The following is a 24,140-nucleotide window of genomic DNA, read 5'->3' as shown; positions in this document are numbered from 1 at the left end:
TCTCATTGATGTGAAAGTGCTCACGAACTATCGATAACGCGCTTGAAAGACGATGCATCAAATACGCATCAGAAAAAAAATGCCTTGTAAATCTAACGAATACTATACTAATTATATTACAAATATTACTAATTAACTACATCCTTCAAAATATACCTACATAGTCGGCCTACTATATTAATATATTTCTCTCCTAGTAGTACAATATAGTATTAGTTGTAAATTTTTGTGGCGTGAGAAATGTAGAGATGACGCGATCTGTTAAACAACATTAACTGAGAGACAAAACAAAACTTTCTTACATCCGCTTTTATCAAGCGTTTATTACCAACAATTATCGAGTTCGATATAGATATATGTAAGTGTAAACTTTTTTACATGCGACCGTTGTATAGATGTGTTTACGTAATTTGGTGTATTATGCCAATCTGTCCTCCTCTACGATATACAATGTATTATATGAGTTATAAGCTTGTCCTACAATCGGCGATGGAATGATTAACGTTGACATATTTATAGCAGCTATAAAAATTGATAAATTGACGCCACTCACGTTCGGTATACTACAAAACGGACCTTGAACTTCTCGACACATTTTTGATAAAATAACCGTTGTCAATTTTCTGGCAGACAAAAAAATAATCACGATCGTGTTTTAAAAATAAATGTATCAACCTGTTGAAAGAATCTTGTTCATTCTTAACTTTATTATTAATATAACTTGTCATTTTATAAAATAATACATCTTTATCACTTTAATCAATATTTATTAGTAGTAACATTTCATAACGCAAGTTAAATTTTCCTGAAAATCATGCAACTGTTAATAATATTATCAATTGTTGGTTGGAAAAGTCAGACAATAAAGCGGGGTTATCGCAATAACATTAACCTGGCAAGACTTGTGCAAGAAATGTCATCGCAATATATTCTCTCTCTATTGCACTTAATGATAATTTCATAATTTGATAAGAAAATTCAAATAAAGAAAATGGATTTAAAATTACATTTCAACAAAAAATGTAACTAGATTGTCTAAATCTTTATTTTGTTGATGTAATTATTTTAAAATAATAACTACATGTAAAAATATGTAATGTTTTACAGACATCTAATTCTATAGGTAACATTCTATAAGTCATTTTCCGATATTAATTGTGCAAACGTTAAATGTGTAATAAAACCAGTATTGCAATCTATGAAATAAAGAGTGAATAATTCGTAATCATGATCACGATATACAAATATTGCAATATTTGTATATCGAGAAAAAGTAATTGAACTCGATATACACAAGAAAAGAAGATGCAGAGGGACGGAAACTAAAACGATTAAAGTTGCACGATAAGAAGCTGCTAAGAGAAACTTCTTGATATATGTTCGTTATATCATTAACGAAACATTGTTCTGAGTCAAGGAAAGGGAAATTATCACGGTTATCGACGTTTGTTGCATCTGCTCGGTAATAAATTCATAGTTTATCTTCAACAAAGCGTCTGCACTCGAAGAGAGGAAGAATTCATTCATTCATCGTCGTTGCAATAACTATAGATGATACATGGAAAATTATATTACTGCAAATGTCAGCATTATTTTCAAGAAATGTTTTTGCATAATTCTTCTAAAACGCCTTTGCGATTATCTACAATCGCGCATATAATTAACCAAGCGTTAATATTGATGCGAAAATTATTGGTAATGAAAGTGATTTGTCAGCGTTAAGAGAAGTGCAATCCGAATGTATGTAATTATCCGTTGTAAATAAGATACTTCATAATAAAAGATCACAGTCATAACGTGACCGTAATATATAAAGAACTCGACACAGCGATACGTGATATTTTTACAGTAATGTTTTGATCAAAGATCAAGTTATTTTCTAAAAAATTAACATTATTTCTTATGCAATAAAATTTTCATAGTAATAAATTTATTAAATTTTAATTTTTTTCGTAATAATATTACACATACAAAACCATGGAAAATACAAAAGGCATTGTAGTCGCATGAAAATGCGCCTCGCGACCGTTATGTATACCAGACAGTTCTCTTATCAAAACAAATAGAAGACTCGACTACTCGACTCGTGGAGGTCGCCGAAACAACGAGAATTCACATATGCGTATCATAACGGCCACCTCCTCGGCGAAGATACAGATTATACAATGATGTAGATCCAGCGCAACCGAATGCAGTTTACGACGATTTCTGTTTTCGGTGTCAAGGCGCTCAAGAAGGCTCTCCGCTATCGGGCCGACCTTCGCATTACCGCGGAATGTTAATTCATTCATGTCATGTATCGCCTCGAGAGGAATAATCTTATAGACCGTCATCAACCCTCGGAAAGCCTCCCCAACACCCTAACGCGAGACGTGAATTCTATGAAAATAGTGCACTCACAAGATGCATCGCACGCAAGTGCAACAAATTGCATAATGAACACTCATTATGCCTTCCCATAAAATGTTGCAAGATTTTTATACAAGTTTCACACGAAACTTCGAAGACTCGAAATACGCAATCGATAAGCAAAGAAGAACAACCAATATTCTGCGATTTCTTACAAGAATCATTTTTCAGTCAGTTCACAACAAAATTTTTATATGTCTAGATGGTTAAGATGGTTAAGATTTTATTATCATTAGAAACGTATTTTAAACATAATATTAAAAGGATAAACGATATTTTTATTTACCATCGATTTAGTTTGTTCCGCAGATATCTTTGACCCATCCTGGATTCCTCTCTGTGTCATGATCACTTTTCTCCGCAAAACCGAGTCGAATATCGTGTACTAATCGACTATTTCTCATCCAAAAACTTGCGTGTACCGTAATAGAACTTACAAGCCAGTAATGTATTATGTACCAATCGTAATACCGTTGATGATCATGGAGTTCCGTACAGGCCACTCGGGGTATTTCCAATTCACCAAACATCGAAGAACATTATCTACTTATCAGTGCGATCGAGCGATAGGATTTATTCTTAAAAATCATATCCATTTCCGCGTCTTCGCACGCGACGAATTTGCGACAGAAGTGTTAACGCTCATGACGTTCTGCCATATGATATGATAGCGACCTCACACGAACAAAGCCAATACACAACACAATACAATTTAATAAGCTATATTATTTTCGCACATTTATTCGCTCGTCATTTTCAGAGAATTCTCTCTTAAAATCTGCCTGCTTCGTCTTCGTGTGTTTGTTTTCTTTTGAATATTCTATGCCGGTAACCGATACCGGCATTGACACCGATAGCAACACGGAATTTAAATTAAACACATGTCGCTACCGTGAACTCGAAAGTGACCTTGCTGTTGGTCTCTCGAAAACGGTCTCGTCGCAAAAGTGCCACGAGTCTTTTCAGTGTGGGCTCTTTCGAACTTAACGGGATTCGGGCGTCGATATTCAATTTGGAGAACGGAACGCGAATATAGTTACGAAGATTCCGTTCGAAGATTTCCTTTTTTTCTTCTAGCTCGTTACGGATCGTTCTCGCGATCGATCCGTGCGGTCGTTCCGTCGCGCGTCGAGACGTAGGTCGAGACGAGGATTCTCTTTTCGGAGCGATAAAGTCGCGACGGCGCCGCGAGAAGAACGTATGCGCGAAAACAGGGACAGGAAAAGGAGCCGGCACGACCGGCCGGCTCTTACACACACTGACTTCTGACTGGTCGAGCTAGGTGACTCCGAGAACCCCTACCATATCGCATAGCAACCGCTTGTAAGGCGACTGATAACTGCTTGCACTTCGTCAGACATCGACGGATCTTGCCGAACACGATGTGCGATGTTGTACATGTATGTACGAATACTCCAATAAAAAAAAGAAGAAGAAGAAGAAGAAGAAAGAGTATTGGAGCAGACAAGAGACTCAAGAATCACGCAGAGGGGTGGAAGCAGAGAAACTTTGATCAATCTGTCGGACTGGTCGGGAATAATGTACGGAACGTATCGGAGAAGTGGCACAACTGGACTTCGTATCTTATCGTTTGAAAATACAATCTAAAGCTTAGATCGAGAAATAGAAAATTTTCGACCTCAACGAACAATTTATGTGCGTATTAAAACCACAGACATGAAATGTCAAAATATGAAGAAATTATCAAGCGTACATATCAGATAGGATTTGATTATTTCTTTACTAGGGAAAACCACGCTATATCAATGTTTTTTATCTTACCCACTCGCCAATCTTTTTAACATTTAGATGTCTAAAATAAGTTTTGAATTCTTACGATATTTTTAACAATATTTTTTTTACAATATCTTCGATCAAATCTTTATTTTTTCTTTTAGATAATTTTTGGAGAGACATTAAAGTCATCTTTCGATAATATTTAATTTAAAATGATCGAAAGCATCTTTTGGCTGGTTGAATTTTTGAAAAATTCGTTAGAAAGTTATCCAAGGATTGAGCACACCATGTAAATTTACAATATTTACATTATTATCGTACCTTCGGAGATGCATCTTCGGAGATGCGATTTCGAAAGAGTCGATCCGAAATAAAAATTTATATGACGTTTCTAAAAAGAGAATCGGCGCGTTCGAGTTGCTGACATGCTGACACGAGCGATCGAGAATGGCGCGTCTGCTTTCGTTGCGTGCGTCCATGCCTGAAATCACGCACACACCCAGGAGATACCCAGGAACCCAGGTCGTAAATCGGAGCGATACGGCTCCGATTTTCAGTCGCCTCGCGAGGCGGCGCGGCGCGTATCGTACTGCCAATAATGACTATTTTTGTATACGCGTTGTGCACGCGGAAAACAAAATAAGATAACACGGTGTATGTTACGCATCCGGCGTGATAAAAGGTTGCCTTTTATCAAGAAAACGCCTGCGCATACATCTTTCGGTATTACTCGTGACAAGAGAGATAGTAAATCAGCAATCGAGAGAGAGGGAGAGAAGAAGAAGAGAGGACGACGTAATATTATTAAATTATGCGGCGGCTTTACTTCCTGCCGCGACATCGACCTCCCTCTATCGATCTAATCTCATGATTTCATCGATTTCCATCGCGACAGGCCAAAACGCCTACGTGCGAACACTTCCGGATGTAACTGTATCCGACCTACGTTGAGCTTCAACTTCTCGCTTAGAGGCTGAATTTTTTATAAGTATTCAAAGAAATTTAATAAAATAAAAGTATTGTAAATGACAAAATCGTATTTCTCGTCTTTTTGCGAAGAAAACGCGCCAGTTGTGCGGCACTCGCGGGCGTTCTCCAACAAGCACGAGCATTCGTTTTTCATTAATTCCCGCTCGGCGATAGTACATCCTCATAAAAGCGAACATTTTCGTCCTTTCTCGCCCCTATACCTCCTTTCTTCCCTCTTATCCGCCATAATTCGTATATCGAGCGCTATATGTAATGATGTAATCATAGATTCGAGACCGTGTTAATATCGAGCAAATCGACGTCGTTATTACCGGCGTGCCGCCGCGCCGGAAGGATGAAAATGCGGTTGGCCGATTGGCCATTGCACTCGACGATGCACCGCGAGACAGAATCGACCCTCCACCTTCGTCCTCTCCCCCCTTCTCTCCCCTCCGTCCGTCTCGTTTTATTTTTTTTTTCTTCTCAGCGACTGTGTAACCACTCCCTGCCCGGTTCTGTCGGGCGTTTGCCGTCCGCAAGAACGCGCCGACCTACCGTGAATCGTCACGCACGATCGACGCAATCGGCACGACACGTTGTAGTTTGTTCCTCTTCCTTGCCGCGGTTTATAAGATTAATACGTGATAGTGAGAAACGTTTTTATGGTACATTTAAATTTCCTATTAAAGAACCCATCCCAATTATATATTAAGAAGAAATATTTAGATAAAACATAATCGAAAGATAAAAAGAGGATTGCTCTTTACCCTAATGAAAGACCAAGAGCGAAAGACGTTGGAAAGCATGTTACTTTTATATAAAACTTTTTTACGTACAACGGTACGCGCCATTTAAAATTTATTTAAATTTGTTAAGTGACTCATCTTGTCATACAACGAGTGCTGTACGAGTTTGATGCTATAAGTAGAGATAAATATTTGACTTACGTAAAAGTATTTGACTTCTTGTATAAAAAAAAGTAAAAATTCTCCATATACAAGATGTCCCAGCACCTACTGCTACCATCGAAAAGTAATGCCGATAATACAGCTTGAAGAAACTCTGAAGATCAATAACGAAAATTGAAAGATATTTTATACTAATTTTAATTAATGCGTAAAAATGATAATTTTTTAAATAGTAACAATAAATCTATTGATTCAAAATGACTTTACGAATAAATTTCTCTTTTTCGAAAAATATTTTCTGTCTTTTAACTTTAATCCAAGCAGTGATATAAGTATATACAACAATCACACATAATCTAACAATTTATGTAAGAAAATATTTATTCTTATCAAAGTTGCATGTTCTGCAATAATATTTCATGCATTAACATGTACGAAATTAAACTACGAATAATAAAGTGTAAGTATATACTATATAGAAATGCCTGTTGAATCTATACTCAATTTAAGCTGACCATAAATCATAAAGTTTCTTTTCTAGACAGTAAAGCTAATCGTGGGCGATCACGTAATAGAAATTGTATTTTTCAACCTTCTCTGCATTAATGAAGTACGTATGTAATTAACCTTTTAATGATCGATGAGTGTCGTGAGAAATATTTTACGAGCGTTTGTAAATGCCATTTGTTTCGGTGCTATAACAATTATTTTTGATTGGTGAATTAAACACATTAATAAATCTAGCATTTCTTGAAATAGAACGAAAAATCTTCGCGAGACGAACTTCATAAAGTGCTGAGTAGATTTGCGGAGAAAGAAACGATCCCTTGACAGTGACCTTTTTCAAGTACTTATTGTTGCGAGAGAAAAGCGGCTTCTAGGCGAGAGGACCGATAACGCAGGCGCGACACATTTAAGGAAAATCTATCCGGCACATTGGATCGAAGATCGTGTTCATCAAGGTGACCTTCACTTGTAAGACATAGTCCAGTGAAATTAGGATTTGTCTGCGGAAAAATTCGCACCTAGCTAAATTTTTGAATGGACCTTTATTTCGTCGTTATAAACAATATGTGAAAAATCCCCATCAATGTGACCCCTGCTAAAAATTTTACAGAGGATCAAAAGTACTTAAAAAAAAACAGTTTTTTGCGAATATCTCTTTATTCATTAGTCCTACGGCAAAAATAGTTATTACAGTAGCTTAAAAAATTCTCTACAAAAAACGTTTCGTAATTTTTTTTTCGTAGGATTAATCGTTTTCGTGTCCTACGGCTTACAAAGTTTCAACTTTCATACGTTGAAAGTAATACTGTACCTCCGAGGTGGTATGGAAAACAGTACATTATCTCCCTGGCGAAAATTGTTAATGAGAGATTGTGTTTATATTTGTTTATGAAGAGTTTTATCAATGGTTACACTATTTATAAAGAGTTTTATTGATGTTTACACTGTTTAGAACCACGTTGCAAACACTTGGTTAACCCTTTGCTAACAAACATTTTATAAATACTTAGAAAACTATAAAATGGTAACGTTTGAGACTATGTCATTAAATGCCACTTAAACACATCATAAAAAAATGTAACCGTGAACATCTCATAAACAATTCCATGTTTAAATTTACATCTCATAAACAATTTAATGAATGTTTTAAAGCTCAAATAAAACATCTACTCACGCAAACATCTTATAAATACATTATTTTTGCCAGGCCTCTAAAACGTATGAAAGTTGAAACTTTGTACAAGCCGTAGGACACAAAAACAATTTAAAAAACTTATGGAGAATGTTTTTTGTAGAGAATTTTATGAACTACAAATTTTGTAATAACTGTTTTGCCGTAGGACTAATGAATAAAGAAATATTCGCAAAAAACTGTTTTTTTCTTACTTTTGATCCTCTGTAAAATTTTTAGCAAGGGTCACATCGATGGAGATTTTTCACATATTGTTTATAACGACGAAATAAAGATTCATGCAAAAATTTAGCTAGGTGCGAATTTTTCCGCAGATTTGTCATTTTTTCGTCTAATTTCCCTGGACTAACAGTCGTTCAATCCAAGCACATAGAAGCAAGATTCATTATCCAATCTTTCTCTTAATATCAAATTAGAAACATAACTTATTCTTATTCTTATTTTTATTACACATTATTTCTGCAAAAATTTCAAAAAAAATGCAGCAAAACTAACGCTTTGGATTCAATTTTTGAGATAAAAAAGATTAGACGATTTTTTATTCAAATTTGCACAGGCGAGAGATTCCATCAATTTTACCATAAATCTTGGAAAGAATAAGGAATGCGATATTTATTCTACAGTCCTTCACTCAAGATCACGGTCAATACGATAGAAATGGCAGACCACGACCTTTATCAGCTGGGAGATCTCATTGTCAGTCGCGATCTACAGTCTGGCGGGCGTCTGCGCGCGATTAATCGGTCGATTGCGCGCGATCGGCGGGACGTGATGTTTGATCGTGACTGCGATTCGCGCCTCCTCGAGCAACTAGAAATATCAAATAATACAACATGAAATGTGAATGCATGCAGGTGAGCAAGAAGAAAAGAGGAGAAAGAGAAGGAAGATGAAAGGTCAAAGGCGAACCTACTTCAACGACTTGTTAGACATAAAGATCAAAGACTAAACTTGTTCTCTTTGTCAACGAGATTAATCTCGGAGAAGCATTCTTGTGACAATCTTAAACGCTCTCGCGTGAATCGCGTCTGCCCAAAAGGTAACATTAAAATTTATTAAGGTAATTAGTTACATTCAAATATTTTCATTACAAAGATAAATTATTTATCAAAGAATTTAAACCTTTTAATTCAAGAAACTCAATTAACGTTTACATGAAGAAATCAAAGTCTATTTTGCGAATAAATTTTCTGCGATATCTAAATCATTCACTATTTCATTACAAATGGACTCTGCACACCACGAGTCCATATTTCCGTTCGCGCGAAATGGATCATCAACCACAAATCGCTTCAACCTGCCCGTAAAGCAGTATCGCGTTTATTTTCGTCCCATGCTAAGTTAGTGTAGGAGCAATTGCAATCATCTACATTCTACAAGATATACGCATATGTTGAAGGTCTCATAGTAGCACTGTTTTCTTGTGCTGACAACGAGAGAAACAAAAAGAGTGAGAGAGAGTGAGAGAGAGAAAGAGAGAGAGAAAAGAAACTCATCTTATTGGGAACGGGATATGCGATTGGTGAACGGTTTGTCGGGCCGCCAGTTTGCGATAACTCGTCTAATCGGTGAACTTTCTGTGTCGGGCCCTCGTTCATTCTTTCATTAATTACAAAGATCACTCTCGCTTCTCCCTTTCGGTCTGACGCGATTTTCTTTTCGTACGGCCTCTGTTAATATTGTATGTTGTACAATAATCATTGGCGAAAGAAAAAGTCCGACCTTTAATCCTTTCTGTGTGAAAATTTAATTAATCTTTATACATCTTATTTTGAATATCCATTTTTATTTTTACTCTGATATCTAAAAACGATTCGAATCTTTTAAATAATTTTCAGTCAATGTTATCTCACGATATTATCGATATTAAAATCGGAGCATTGGCATCGCAACCCAACCAAGCCAGATGAATAAAGCCGATATAATCAAGCAAATCGTCAGAATGAGCGCTTAAGAAGCAAACTCCCTACAGAGCGAATCATATCGTTGTGTCGATCTACATAAACCTTATACACTGTATTCACCCCCAACCGAGGGGTTAATGACTTCAAACAAATAGGACATGAGGAGAGATGAAGTATCAACGCTATTATTCATTTACTCTCTGAGTAGAATTATCAAAATTATTTTTAAAAAATTTAAAAATCTGAGAAAATTTAATTAAAATTTGAAAATTTGTAAAAATGTAGTTTTAAAGACTTACTTTATTTAAAAATTTGAGAAAATTTAAAAACAAAAGCATTTGTAAGATTTAAGTCGATATTTGTCAGTTGAATAATTTCGATTAATCAAGATTGAATATCTTTATTAGGAGCGTTAAATCCTTTTCACTTCGGATTGCATCAGAAAGTGAAGTATAGTTATATGGCACCCTCTATACATTCTCACCAGAATTTTTCTCGTATAATATTTAAAGGTCATCCTTTTTTAAAAAGCAATCACATTGCGCGCTGCACTCACCGACTCCCCGGAAGACGTCCTCCCCCTTTTAATCCTTTTATTTTTTTAAAGAACAAAGCTGCACGAAGCGAAATGCACTCGCGTTCGCTCGCACGTCCGCTCGGCGGAACACTTCCGCGCTTCCGGTCTTCAACTTTGCAAAGACGAGACCGGATTTTCAGAAGAAGTTCCGCACCGGACGGACGACAGCGACGACGACGACGACGATAACGTCGACAACAATGATACGGAGCTCGGCCGTAGATTTCTACGTGAACGTGCGACGTCTCGTGTAAAAATGACGACGATGTTCTCTCACGCCGGAACGACTGCCGGCGGTACAAGGGCGTCGAAGGTCGCAGCTGCGCGTCGCGGTACGCAGGTGCGTCTCCATCTCTCTCTCTCTCCCGCTTACTTCTTCGCACATTTGGTAGCGCGCGCGATTCGGAAACTGATGGTACTTCGGATATGACGCAACGCGACGCCGATAACGCGACATCGTCGTTTTCTCATTAAGAAGCGCAAGAAGATAAAGATGCACCGCTGAAAGATAGAGCTAGAGAGAGAAGAGAGGCCCGCTCTTCTAATTAGTCGCGCTTTCTTATTGTACTTAGAGTGAAATAAGTGGATTTTGAGATTATATAACTTTTATATTGTTTCACTCCAAATAATTTCGGGATTATAATTTTTCGAAACTATGTACATCCATCAAATACTCATGCTCTCAAAAGAGGAAGTGGAAAATTATTAGAAAGACGATGCCATAGTTTGGAGATGTAATTACGCAGCATTGCTCAGTACTTAATATATTATACTTAATATATTAATCTTTAACAGATCATCGGTTTGTAATTAATAGAAAATATTTCCTTATAGGTATAAAGTAGTAGATAAAAGTTACTTCTTTATAAAAATAATTTTTTTAATAAGATTATCCTCATAAATCTTATAATATCAATAGCTTCCCTGTTGAAAGATATTAACGAACACTTTGAATATTTACATTTAAAATTTGTTCAAACTTTTAAAATCACTTGGAGTAATTATTTTTGTAATTTTTCCTTAATTATATATAAAAATTGCCGCGTACACATAGCAATATTTACATAATACTGTACTATTCATGCACAGAGTCTTGAAGAAGACATGTGCATTAATTGCACCACGTTAATTAAGCATTTAAAATCAATTCGTGCGAGTCCGGATATGTATATCGTCAGATGACGGCGCCTTCGCGAGACATCACATACAGATGATTAATGATAATGACATGTCAACAAAATTAATCACGTTGTTAAACCGCAAAGCGATTTAAATTAATCTACGATCATGAGGAAGAGATTCAACGAAATCTCGGACCATCTCGAGACGCATATCTATACAAACGTACCCCAATAAGCTGCGCGAGGAACGTAATACTGATGTGTATCCTCAAATTTATCTCGCCAAATATCATTTTACGGGGTGATTGTCGATCGGCATACGGTCCTGGCAGAGACCCGAGCCCGAGCCGAGACTCGCCACGAGAGGCGCAAGGCGCAACGTCGCGACGCTCGCCTTCGACTGCCTTCGACTCGCTCTCGTACGCTGCTGCGGATTATGCCGCATTGCCGCAAACGTTCGTCATCGACGCGACCCGGGGGTCGTAGCGGCAACAGCAACGGCAACGGCAACATCAACGGCAGCGGCAGCGGCAACGAGGCCGACGTTACGAGACGAAATGTTGACGCGAAACACGGTTTTGCCGCGGAAGACGACGAGGACCGCGAGGCCGGGTCGTAGATGAGATTAAAGGAGAGGAAAAAAATAAGAAAACCAAAGAAAAAGAAACGAAAGAAAAATTTAAAAACAGAACGGAAGTTCGCTCACCTTGATCCCTGTCAGGAATCTGACGAACGGCAGCGCGATCATGAACATCCGGCGGCTGCCCGGTTTCATGTACCATTACAAACTCGCGACGGTCCTCCTGACGTCCGGTCTGTTCCTCGTCGTCTACCTGCTTCTACATTGGGGCATAATGTGCACGAACCTCGAGGCTTGGCGTCACGTGTCCACCGTGGTGAGTTTCACTGGGTGTTGGTGTTACTCCGATCGGAACATTCGGAACGGCGCGGTCACGGCGTGCGCGATATCGCATCTTCGAGCGCGATACCGATTGCGCCGAGGGAAGGGTTGGCACGTCGGGGTGAATACGTCGAGGTAGTGAAGATGTGCGAGTACTGCGAGTGATTCAGCGCCGGCGAAAGGGGGTGAGAGAGAGAGAGAGAGAGAGAGAGAGAGAGAGAGAGAGAGAGAGAGAGAGAGAGAGAGAGAGAGAGAGAGAGAGAGAGAGAGAGAGCGAGCGGAACGGACGCACGCGTACTTTGCCGCAGCCTCCGGAACGAAAGAGGCATGCCGCATCGCCCCGATCCGCACCCGGCGAATTTGTATGTGTGAATTTAAACGCATGACGTATTTACATTTTGCGGATTCTCTGTATGGACCATGGCGTATCGCGTTGAACGAAAGACGCAACAATCGGATCCTCCCCGATAAACTTGTCCGCGAGAGAATTCAAGTATGGCCGGTTGGCAAACGAAAGTACAAATTCAGTACACAGATCAGTCAAAGCATAACTTACATTCGCAGAGGTCATTGATAAAATAAATTGCTATGATAAAGATTGTAAAATATTTATGATTCACTGATAAACTTATCGTACGGAAGAGAAGTTAAGTGTATTTGGCCTGAAACTGACAAGTTCAGCTTGAAAATTGGCTAAGAGCAGAGCCGGTTTTTCTGCTTCCTTCTTAATCTGCGTGCGAGAACAAATTAAAACAAATTAAAACAAATTAAAACAAATTAAAACCGTGTATAGCTAAGAGATATTGCTTATCTTGTGGTTGGATTACGTAGCTTTGACTGGATCGTTAAGTATTTAGGATTTTCTTAACGAGAGTTTATTTGTATTGTCTCAGATTGCTGCAGCGGCAAGACTGCCTTCTAGTAACCCGAATATAGTACTCCAGATATCGATCCCCATAAAATATTCCTAATTTTGCCAAGATCGATCCACGCTTGAGTAAGATATCTCTAAAATGTTTCGGTATGCTTAACAAAGTGTTTCTTTTAATTCCATATTATATATATACCAAATAATGTCAAGTACAAGATAAAAGTTATTAAAATAATTTGCTTGAGATTTTAATTATACATGTATAAAAATTGAATGAGATTGATTCTTCATGCAGAATTAAAAGGATGAATTTATTGAAACTATTGATGAATTTAAATAAATATTTACTGATAAATTTAAAAATTACATAGGTCACATATATTAAAGTTCATTGAGTCATAAAGAAAGATAGAATTATTGCACTGATTTATAAATTTTTGCCACAATATTAAATAACTTGATTTCTACAAAATATATTGAAAATTTTGTGTAAAAATTATATTAAAATTGTTGCAAACAACTCTAGATTTATTTCTATTTTGTGAAATAAAGTCTCCAGAATGTCTTTTAGCAAGCAGTAACATTTTAAACTACAGCGATCTAATCAGGCCTAATGTCGATGAAGTCTTATATGACTTAAATCCTACATGTCACTAATCATTACATTCTAACAGTGCTGTTGCAGCGTAGAATTAAGAGAAAAAATCGCTTATATAACACTTGACCGACACACGCAAGCCTATCGTGTGAGCGATAACATCTGACATTTTTCCAAGCTTTATTGTATACACGCTCGTTAAAAATTTTCCAAAAAGATTCAAATGTTATCAAACTATTCTAAAAATTTCTACAGTTATCTAGAATATATTTTCATTGTATTTGTGAAATAAATGATGCGAAGAGAGAGAGAGAGAGAGAGAGAGAGAGAGAGAGAGAGAGAGAGAGAGAGAGAGGAAAAGAGGAAAGATGTGCAGGTTATTATTTCACCTACTGAGCGTTAAAAAAGAGGGTCAAAGAACAAATAGTATTCATTAAACAGAAGATATCTAATGAAATATAGGTCGAAAAGTCGTATATACGTATGTTTCCACATAAATGGTCATCTCAAACTAAAATTGAACTAAAAGATATTATAAAAATAAAAATCGCAATATATAAATAAAATTTCAACCTAATAATTTAAAATATCTCTATTATAATGAAAGCTATTTCTATTGGAGAGAACAGAGAAGTAGATGTACTTTTTTTAACAATAACACAAACAAAACAAAAATTCCACAGCAACATATATATCTTAAAGCGTTGGTTTACTGGCAAAACGTAATGAGAGATAAGTCACTTCCTCTCGAGAGCATTTTCAATAAGCACCACCTCGGACCTCGGATGCGCAGAATGTGCAGGCACGCATGACATGTCTATACGGGAGCCGAGAAGTCGCGCCGTCCCCTCCCGAGACCGTTCCCTCATCGTTGCCGATTAGGCCGACTAAAAATATCACACAAACAACGAGCTCGTGCAACGTTACGACGTTGTAGCACATGCACGCGTGCAATATGTGGTTCGCACGAATATGAACCACGCGCGCAAGAGAGCCGTGATCTTTCATCGCTCCGAAATTCTCGCGATTCACAATCAGACAGCGCCTGGCGGAAAGAAACTGTCCACTGAAATGAGTGCTAAAACGCGTTTGTCCAGTTTTGTCATTAGATTAATATTTATTCGGAGCGAAATAGCACCAAAAAATTTATCAGATAAAGACAAAATTATTTAGAGAGAGAGAGAGAGAGAGAGAGAGAGATAGAGGTTTAAAGTAATGTTTACTAATTATCAACTGGACTTCAATGTTTCTCCCTTTTGAGTTTTTTCAAAAAATTTAATTTAATTTGAAGTAGCATTTAATAAACAGAAACATAATAATAAACATAAAAAGATTTGGAATAAATCATGGTTATAATATTCTAGTTTTAAAGAAATGATTATTTATTAATAATCATCAATATACTAATGCTTATTGTTAGCATTGATGTAAGAAGTTTTATTTTATGCATAGACTATTATACACAACCCCACGTCATTGTATGCGTGACTCATTTTTTGTTTTTCCAGAATATATCTCTTTTTCGATTTCGATGAGCTTGAAATCTTTTCACTTATCCGATTCGCACAGCATCTGATCATATAATTACCATTTCAGTGCAGCCAGCACCGAGATGGTACCGCGATGGGAATTCTCTGCGAACCACTGTGCACCGAAAAAGGGATACACTCGCTAGCATGTGAGACGCTCCACGTGGGCAAGGAGGCCGTTTTCTCCGCGCATTGGGAAGCGACGCGGCTCGTATTCAAGGCTTCGAGGTATTCTCTCGTTCTCTTTTTACACTGTTCTGTTCTATGTGGGATGGCTCAGAAGTGGGATGGCGCGTTTTTGTTTCTTTCTCCTCTTTTTCGCGTTATATTTTCATATTTTAAATATTAAGAAATTTTTATTGTCTCATCTCGAATTAGGACGAAAACACCCTCGGAGCAATTCGAATCGCTCTACTGGATGGATGCGACCGGTTCGCGGCACTTCCCGTCTGAGGAGGACTTTATCACCATGATCAAGGACTTGGTTATCAATAAATTGAACGTGACACTCTCGCGACATCAGCTGGAAAGACTCGCCCGATTGCGCACCCACCGAGTCGAGACCGACGCCGCGAGACGTCAGCTGGAAATGGAGAATCTCTGGCCGCTGCTACAAGAAAATGAATATCTAATGACGATTTTGTACGAAGACAGAGACGTGTTTCCGCAGCCGATCGGCACGTGCGGAACGTTTTACGCGGTCGAATACGTCCGGCCGATCGAGACACCCACGACGGTGCTAGCCCTGTCCGACTCGAAACCCGAATGGGCTAAAAGGCTCAAGCTCGCCGTGATGATTCTTAATCTACTCGAGGAGCTAAAGACGGACTTTCCCGAGCCGCTTTATCTCTGCGACGTGAAAATCAATCATTTCGGTTTACCATTAGGCGGGCAAAAATTGAAATTCTTGGATCTGGACGCGGTCTTCCCCAGGTCTATCGTCGATCGCATCACCAACGACGGTAAGAGTTGCGAAAAACACGAGGACTGTGATTACTTCGACTGCCGGTCGGTATGCTCGAAGAACAAACGCTGCGAGTCTCCGGTTCTCAATAATAATTTACAGGTAATTATATTTGTTAAATTTCATTAGTTTTCTATATTTTTTGTACTTATACAAAAAATATATTATATCAAATATATTTACAGTATTTTCAGTAAAATAGTACATTATTATTATTGCTTTTATTGCATATTACTCCTTGTTACATCTTCGTGTAATAATATTAATTAATAGAAAACTCTCTAAACAAGGGTAAGATCTCAGTTATTATTACGAGAATTTTAACATCATCTCAATTTTATTATAAATTTTTGTCGTAAAAGTTATGTGTGCTTCTAGATTATTTGCGAAAAGATTTTTCTCGGCTGGACGCTCTCAGGGACGATAATTATTCCTGGGTTGCTTATGTCAGAGCATACTACTAGCACATTGGCAGTGTTATTGAGACAATGCGCTAATCCAGACGGCGATACGACGCATTTACCACGTGCGGCAGCGCCAGACAGCTTACAGAAACGACTTTACAACATGCTGAACGAGATGGAACAAGAATATTCGGCATTTGTATAAAAAAAAAATTAACATTGGTAAAGGAAATAATTTATTCGAAATCACGAAATCAAGTATTGCCCTTTCGATAATAATAAAAACGCCGTAAGTTTACGATATTGGAAATACAGAAATATTTCTCTTTAGATAAAAACCGTATGCGACGTCATTTAGTTAAAGTTAGAAATCAATACGTACAATCGCGTACTTTCATCTTACATATTGCAATTATACGGACGGTCTTAATAAATGTACTTTTATTTTATATTACAGTATAATAGTAATATTAATAAAAATTAAGAGATATAGTTATTTATAATTAAATATTTATAGTAAAAAAAAATTATACAAGTATTTACATTAGTTGCATGAACGCAACGTAACAAATGTCAAATGTATTAGATCGGCGATTTTATGGGCGAATTTGTGATAGTTGAATATTAAAAGCTCGAAGAAAGCTAGTCAGATAGCGATTCAATAAACTTACGAATGTGCTTAATTAGAAGATAAGGAATTACCTCTTCCTAGAGGACCTAGAGTTTTCTTGCATATAGACAGACAAAATAACAAATAATATGTTATAACATATTATTTATTACATATGTTTTAATATATCACATATATTTTAGCACGATCTCATCAAACATATGTTATAAATATAAGTTATATGTTATTTTATATTTAATTTCTTTTTTCCTTTTTATATTAAATTTCTTTTTAAATTTATGCAAGAAGACAAGAGTGCTATTGTCAATTCAAAACAAATGTCAGAAACTATGAAATTTATGTAATAATAGGTGCTTTCCATTTACATAAAAACTCAGATAGTTCTCACTTGTGACGTCGTTCTATCCTTTTTGGGAATTAATGAATAATAAAGACAGAATGACACCACAAGTGAGAATTATCTGAGTTTTGATGTAAATGGAAAGCAACTAATATTTCTTTGTTCTTCTCCTAATTTAATTTCACCACTGTTCTTTGCGTTTCGTACAAAGTTCAAATATTTTTTATTAAAAAATATTTATTTTCTCGTTCAATTAAGATAGCTGACCACGTATCTGATGTATTGCACTTCGGTGTCATAAATGCCTTAACATAGAAAGTTTGACTAATTCTAGGTATCGAGACTTGCACGTTGTATTTAAGTTTTTACAAATAATTAAGAGAAATAACTCATAATTAAGAGAATGAGAGGAAAAGATGGCGCGCGCGCGCGCGTGTGTATGTGTGTCATGGTGATAAGTCATGGTCATAAGTTTGCTCATTTTAATATAGATGACAAAAGATTTTGCAACAAATAAAATTTTCTAAATTACAGCAATATTTCGAGTGATGTTTCAAGTTCTTAATTTATACCACTTACCTAATTATATTGTCCTGAGATAGTTTACCAATTCATAAGAAGCTAAGTGCATGTTATCGAAGTCCAAAACATTAAACTTGAAATTTTTTAAAATCATATAATTTTAATTAATGCCCGTTCTTAATTCATGACATTCTGATATTTTATCTATTTCTGAGAGCTTAAATTTTACAACTTTTGTCAAATAATATGGAAAGTTGAGAAAATTTTTAATGTCAGTAATTAATGTATTATAATTATTAAATGATTTTGTTTAATTATCGACATTTGGTAAAGTAACGACATTTTAAATCTATCAACTTTTGAAAAAAATTTCTTGCATCTCTTAGCATATTACCGTCAAAGTCGGAAAAGATTTTGGATATGTGGCTACGTAATTTACATAGCTCACTCGTAAATTACGTAGTCACATATCCAAAATCTTTTCCGACTTTGACGGTAATATGCTAACAATGAGTTTTTATGTAAATGGGGAAAGCACCTATTATTACATAAATTTCATAGTTTCTGACATTTGTTTTGAATTGACAATAGCACTCTTGTCTTCTTGCATAAGTTTAAAAGGAAATTTAATATAAAAAGGGAAAAAGAAATTTAATATAAAATAACATATAACTTATATTTATAACATATGTTTGATGAGATCATGCTAAAATATATGTGATATATTAAAACATATGTAATAAATAATATGTTATAACATATTATTTGTTATTTTGTCTGTCTATATGCAAGAAAACTCTAGGTCCTCTAGGAAGAGGTCATTCCTTATCTTCTAATTAAGCACATTCGTAAGTTTATTGAATCGCTATCTGACTAGCTTTCTTCGAGCTTTCTTCGAGCATATTATAATATGCTTATACTTTGCTGATATTCAATGTTATGACATATGGGGCCGCGGCCCGGCCCATAAAAGTATCACTATATTACTGAGACACAAAACTAACTCACCGGCCGATGCGCAACAGCGGAGTTGTAAGTTGTAACCCTGCGTTGATCTGTAACATAAAAATATTTTTACATTAAAGTAGGTGTCCAAAATAATATATCTAATTAATGAATATCATGTAATGGACGTATCAAAAGTTGCGCGCTTGAGAAAGTGGCGGACATTCCGCCACAGGACTGACAGGACAGCAAAGTAATAGACGAATAACGATTTAACTACTCACCCCACGGTTGCTCCGCTGGCGCCGTCGCCCGATGCCTCCCAGGCCGCCTCCTCCTCTCCTCGATCCTCCAGATCCTTCTCCGCGGCGTTAATCCGTTGTCGCATCTCCGTCGGCGCACTTACTCACGACGCGGCGCGGGCGACTCACGACGCGGCGACGCGGCGACGTTCACAATGTTCACTTGCGAAAATCAACGATATCGTCACTTATGATCGCGCGATATTTTCAACACTATGCACGGCACTCCCGGCATTAATCTCGCGACGCGGCTTATAATTACAATGAAAAAATTACAGCGGAGAAGCTACGATCGCTACGATTCGCTCGACAGTCGACACCCGTGACATCCTGCTCCCGCAGGTAGACGCGACGACGCGACGAGTGAATTCTGTGAGTCGATCGAACATGGCGGAGAGAATTTCGTAAATCGCGCGGCCAACTTCACTCGCCACTCGCCATTGCACTTTTGTCAGACGCCGCAGGAGCAATATCGCGTAGACGCTACACTTGCTGCTCCTACACCTATACTTTTTGCACTTTGAACAACGAATATTAAATGTCGAAATTATACACTTTTACATATTTTGCAATATAAGCGACGTAAGAGACCTCCCGTAACTTAGCCGGTCAACTTCGACTTTATTAATTTTTTTTTTTTTTAATCGTTTGTTGGTCGTTTGTTGGTGATTGTTGGCCTAATTACAACGTTTGTTGGTTCTTAATTGTTTTTTAAATTAAAAAAGAAAAATTAGCCTTAAGTTAGCCGGAAAAATTTTATTTTTAATTTAAAAAAAGCCTAATCGATGCGTAATTGTTTGCTGATGATTGTTGGTCTAATTTTAGCGTTTGTTGGTTTATTATTAGTCTTAAAAACGAAAAAAAAACGAAAAATTATCTCACATTAAAGTAATCGAAGATTGGTTTATTTGCCTACGACTTAAGGTTTATTTCTATCAATTTAAGGCTAACATCTGTAAAACTGGCTATGAATACGGGCCTTAACATCGGCAGAAAATCATTCGTATGTATTTAGCCGGAAATGAACGTCTTTTTAAAGAATCTCTATATGAAATCGTTTGTATTTCGTATGAAGACTTTTGAAGTGCAATTGAAAAGGTTTGTGAGTCATTCGTTTAATTGTAATTAATTATTTATTTTTACACCATGCATTTAGCCGAAATAGATAAATTAATAAAAGTTTTTATATGGAATCGTTTGTATTTTGTATGAAGAGTTATGAAGTGTGATTAAAAAGGTTTGTGAGTCACCCAGATAATTTTAATTAAATATTTATAAACTCGGTAATTATATATAGCCGAAATATAGATTTTTAGTTATTCATGTTAAAAGAAGAAGGCGCTAGTGTTCCCGAAGGTCCGTCTGCAGTCAGAATTAATATAAACGTTTTAAAAATTATTTTATACTGAAATAAATAAATATACAGGCTATAATAAGCCTGTAGCTATAAGCGATAGTTGCTAATTAAGTTTGTCACTCATATATTTCCATCTTGCAGAGGACCTCCGTAACGAGATCAAAGATGTACCAGTTGTGCAGGGTGAAGAGGTTATCTCAAACGCCCTGCCATAGCCCAAGAGCGACTCAAATGTCATTACCGCTGAGAAGTACTTCTTGCCATTTGAGTTAGCATGTCAGAGCAAGTCACCGCGGATTGTGATGACACAGCACTGGACTGCCTGCAGAAGTTAATCGCATATGGCCATCTCACTGGCAATGTGCCTGATTCAACGGAGCCTAACAAGCTGCTGATTGTGCGCATTGTCGAGACAATTTGCGGTTGCTTCACCGGTCTACAGACCGATGAGGGTGTGCAGCTGCAGATTATTAAAGCTTTGCTGACTGTAATGACAAGCCAGCATGTGGAGATACACGAGGGTACGGTATTGTTAACAATTCGTACTGTTTACAACGTTTACTTGGCATCGCGCAACCTGATGAATCAAACAACAGCCCATGCGACTCTCACGCAGATGATCAACGTGTTCTTCGCGCGAATGGAGACTCAGGCGGAGGAAGAGAATGTGAGGCTTGATGGGGAACATCAGCAGACGGGTTCTGTCATAGCAAACGGCAAAACTGAAGCCAAGCTAAGTCCAGAGAATGCTCCTGGTAAATTAAAATTGTCATTGAGAAATCGTAGAGGTAAAGCAATCCGCGTGACGGACGACAGATGTTTCGATCGAGAAGCTGGTGGCGACGGCGTCGATGTGTGCAGGCACAGATTACGCAAGATTATGTTGGAAGATGTAACATCATCCGGTAATGTCGCGGGCGGTAAGATATTAATAAATAACTATTAACAATTATCGTATATTATTTTGTTACAATATAAACGGTTTCTGTTTTAATAGTTCTGTAGAATCGAATCGAAGATAAATCGGAAAGTAATGCTAAAAAAAAGGAAAAGTTTTCCTGCAAGTTTTAGACAGTAATAAATTGTTCTTTTGATTAATTTCAGATACTACCGATGATATATTAGCGAAATACAGAAGAAAGCCAAGCGCAGCTAGCGATACAGCCTCGGTCGAAAGCAATCAGTCCCGTACAAAAGAGGTGGAAGACGAAAGACTTTCAATCGATCCGAATAATGTAGAACTCTCTTATGCTTTTGCGGATGCTAAAAGAAAATTACGTATAGTACTTAGTACTTAGCACTGCTGACCTTCAACACATTCCATGGAATACTTCAGAGGTATTTATTGTATTATTTTTTAATCATGGCGTACAAAACAAAGTGTGATTTTTTTATGGATTACTTAATTACTTAATGTTCAAATATTGGCATATAAAATTTTATTACAGAGACATTGTTGGTCGCAGAAAGAAAACGAACTGGTTGCGTTTTTACAACTACAATTGGCAGAAGCTATAAACCTGCAGGATAGGGCATTAATAGCTCATCTTCATGAAACTTTACGTTGCGTGCGTCTATTTAATGACAATGGATGTAGAAAGCTCTTCAAATCACTTCGAGAGGATTATCAAAAACGATCTCCTTATATCGCATATTTAATCAGATGTCGTCAAGGATTGCTGTCGACATTAGCTCACTTAGATAGGTACTGTTTATATATAAATATCATCTTTGTATGTAATGTATAAGTAAATGTAAAATATGTTTAAATGTAAGATGTTAATCGTTTAATAATAATATTTTCCAGATTATGCGTGCGAGTTAAGTGCGATCAGGATGCTATCAATAATCATCTTGTATCCGTTTGTGTGAGGGTATTTTTGGAAAAAAAGGAGGCTTTCCTCCTGCGTTTCTGCGAAGAGTTTAAAAAGCTTACGCTAGCTGACGAGAAACAGGATCTCGTGGATAATTTTCTAGGAAAGGTCCACGCGGAAATGGACAACGATCCGATCTGGCAATGTACATGAATATAATTATTTATCTCGCAATTGATCTTAGCGGAGTGCTCAGAGACGTCTGAACTTACTTCTTACTTTCAGCGGCGAGCGCCAACCAGTTAGATTTGGCGAGAGTTGTGGTGGAAAGAACCGTCATGGCACGGGTATACCACAATGCGCTCTATCTAAATGAAGATGGAGATGTATATAGGGACCAGCTTCTTCAGGATCACATAAAAAAGTTGGCGAAAGTCGTAACTCCAAATCACAAGGACCTACGCATTCCAAATGTTTATCATTACGAATGTTCCTGGTCATGGGCGCAGGCTGAATTGGCTGTGATATCGGCGTATAAGACTCCTAGGGATAAGTTGCAGTGTGTATTTCGTTGCGCGACTACCATCATGAATCTCCTCTCCATGGCGTCGGAAAGAGGCATACCTGCTGCCGACGATCTGACTCCCGTGCTGGTCTATGTCATAATCAAGGTATGCGATTGAAAAGAGAATATGTGATTTTAGCAAGAAGAGTGATTGTTAACGTGTGCTTAATTTCAGACTAATCCGCCGTCGTTGTATCGACTGTTCAATATGTAGACAGCTTTTACGGGAATCGATTGGAGGGAGAGGAACAATATTGGTGGACGCAGTTCTGCGCCGCGATCGAGTTTATTAAGACAATGGATTAACAGTTTCTCAAGAGTATCACGATAAATAAGATTAGATTCGATGCTGGTGATAATGTAGAAATGTATCATAATCATAATTTGACGATTTCATAAAGAAGAAGACCAATATCTTGTGTAAAGCTAGCTGAACAGTTTTATGCTTCCAGTATCTTGATTAAAATTCTTAAATAGCCTCTTAAATAGTCTGTTAGTTCTTTCGCACGTTATTATGTAACATTAGCAAAGACTGAATATACGTAAAGTGTGGCTTTATTTTTATTTGTAACTCTATTGTACAATTTCGCAGGACATCGAAAAAAAAGAAACGTTTAGATATTCTATAATTTATGTGTAAACAATACAGAACTTATAGAGAATTGATAACCATTTAGCAGGATAAACTGTCTTGACGTACTCTTTCTACATGCGCACCTTCCCCAAGAGCCGAGACTCGAACCAGATCCTTGAAAAATATCGCCACTTTCGTAGAGCTTTTGTACAGTTTTACTCTAGGATTATGTATCAGGAATATCGCGAGAGAAAGAAAGACTTCGGAGATTTTTATCCGAATCGATCGACATAAAGAGAGCAGAGCATAGTAAAGAAGCTATAGCTTTCGAGAATTTGAACGCATAATACTTGTTAATACTATGAGCGAATTAGTTTACGTCACTCTGTCAAGCTTTAATATTAAATTACTAATAATATATCGATATCAGTAGTTTAATAATAATACATTTAAAAGCGTTCAATTTAAAAGCAGGGCAATCCTAATAAACGACTGTAAA

At 37.0% G+C, this 24,140-nt stretch overlaps 2 protein-coding genes across 14 annotated transcripts in view; one reads left to right on the top strand and one right to left on the bottom strand.

Moving 5' to 3' along the window:
- Gbs-76a (Glycogen binding subunit 76A) overlaps positions 1-12,165 on the bottom strand; it is a 28,408-nt gene extending 16,243 nt beyond the window's left edge. For 2 of the 12 annotated variants that reach the window (XM_071702406.1, XM_071702409.1), the window contains exon 1: positions 2,696-6,139. Coding sequence is in view for 3 of the 12 variants with exons in the window: in XM_071702401.1 (XP_071558502.1) it covers positions 12,031-12,099 (69 nt within the window). In the remaining 9 variants the exon portion in view is untranslated. The other 10 variants (XM_071702407.1, XM_071702405.1, XM_071702411.1 and 7 more) reach the window with 10 other exon arrangements.
- Positions 12,071-23,753, top strand: Aln (divergent protein kinase domain 1C). Of its 2 annotated transcripts, XM_071702429.1 has the most exons (11): positions 12,071-12,220; positions 15,291-15,451; positions 15,602-16,289; positions 16,566-20,429; positions 20,830-21,209; positions 21,305-21,608; positions 21,793-22,026; positions 22,137-22,393; positions 22,496-22,707; positions 22,788-23,173; positions 23,243-23,753. In XM_071702429.1, the coding sequence occupies exons 1-4, from the start codon at positions 12,071-12,073 to the stop codon at positions 16,794-16,796; spliced, it is 1,230 nt and encodes a 409-aa protein (XP_071558530.1). In that variant the 3' UTR covers positions 16,797-20,429; positions 20,830-21,209; positions 21,305-21,608; positions 21,793-22,026; positions 22,137-22,393; positions 22,496-22,707; positions 22,788-23,173; positions 23,243-23,753. The 2 variants fall into 2 exon arrangements, with proteins under 2 accessions (XP_071558530.1, XP_071558529.1); XM_071702428.1 differs by having other exon boundaries at positions 20,830-21,608.
- The last annotated feature ends 387 nt before the right edge of the window (positions 23,754-24,140 follow it).

This window comes from Temnothorax nylanderi, unplaced genomic scaffold, assembly GCF_030848795.1.
Source record: "Temnothorax nylanderi isolate EJ_2023f unplaced genomic scaffold, tnyl_v1.0 TNYL_tig0030_pilon, whole genome shotgun sequence".
Classification (NCBI taxonomy): domain Eukaryota; kingdom Metazoa; phylum Arthropoda; class Insecta; order Hymenoptera; family Formicidae; genus Temnothorax; species Temnothorax nylanderi.
The sequence above is the reverse complement of the archived record's forward strand: the minus strand, read 5'-3'. Positions and strand labels throughout refer to the sequence as shown.

What these genes read in the sequence shown, in the direction of transcription:
- Aln (XM_071702429.1), top strand. Translation starts at nt 12,071, where the DNA reads ATGAACATCCGGCGGCTGCCCGGTTTCATGTACCATTACAAACTCGCG. An exon ending in CTCGTATTCAAGGCTTCGAG is followed by an intron (nt 15,452 to 15,601) that starts GTATTCTCTCGT and finishes ATCTCGAATTAG; the next exon opens with GACGAAAACACCCTCGGAGC. An exon ending in TTCTCAATAATAATTTACAG is followed by an intron (nt 16,290 to 16,565) that starts GTAATTATATTT and finishes GTGTGCTTCTAG; the next exon opens with ATTATTTGCGAAAAGATTTT.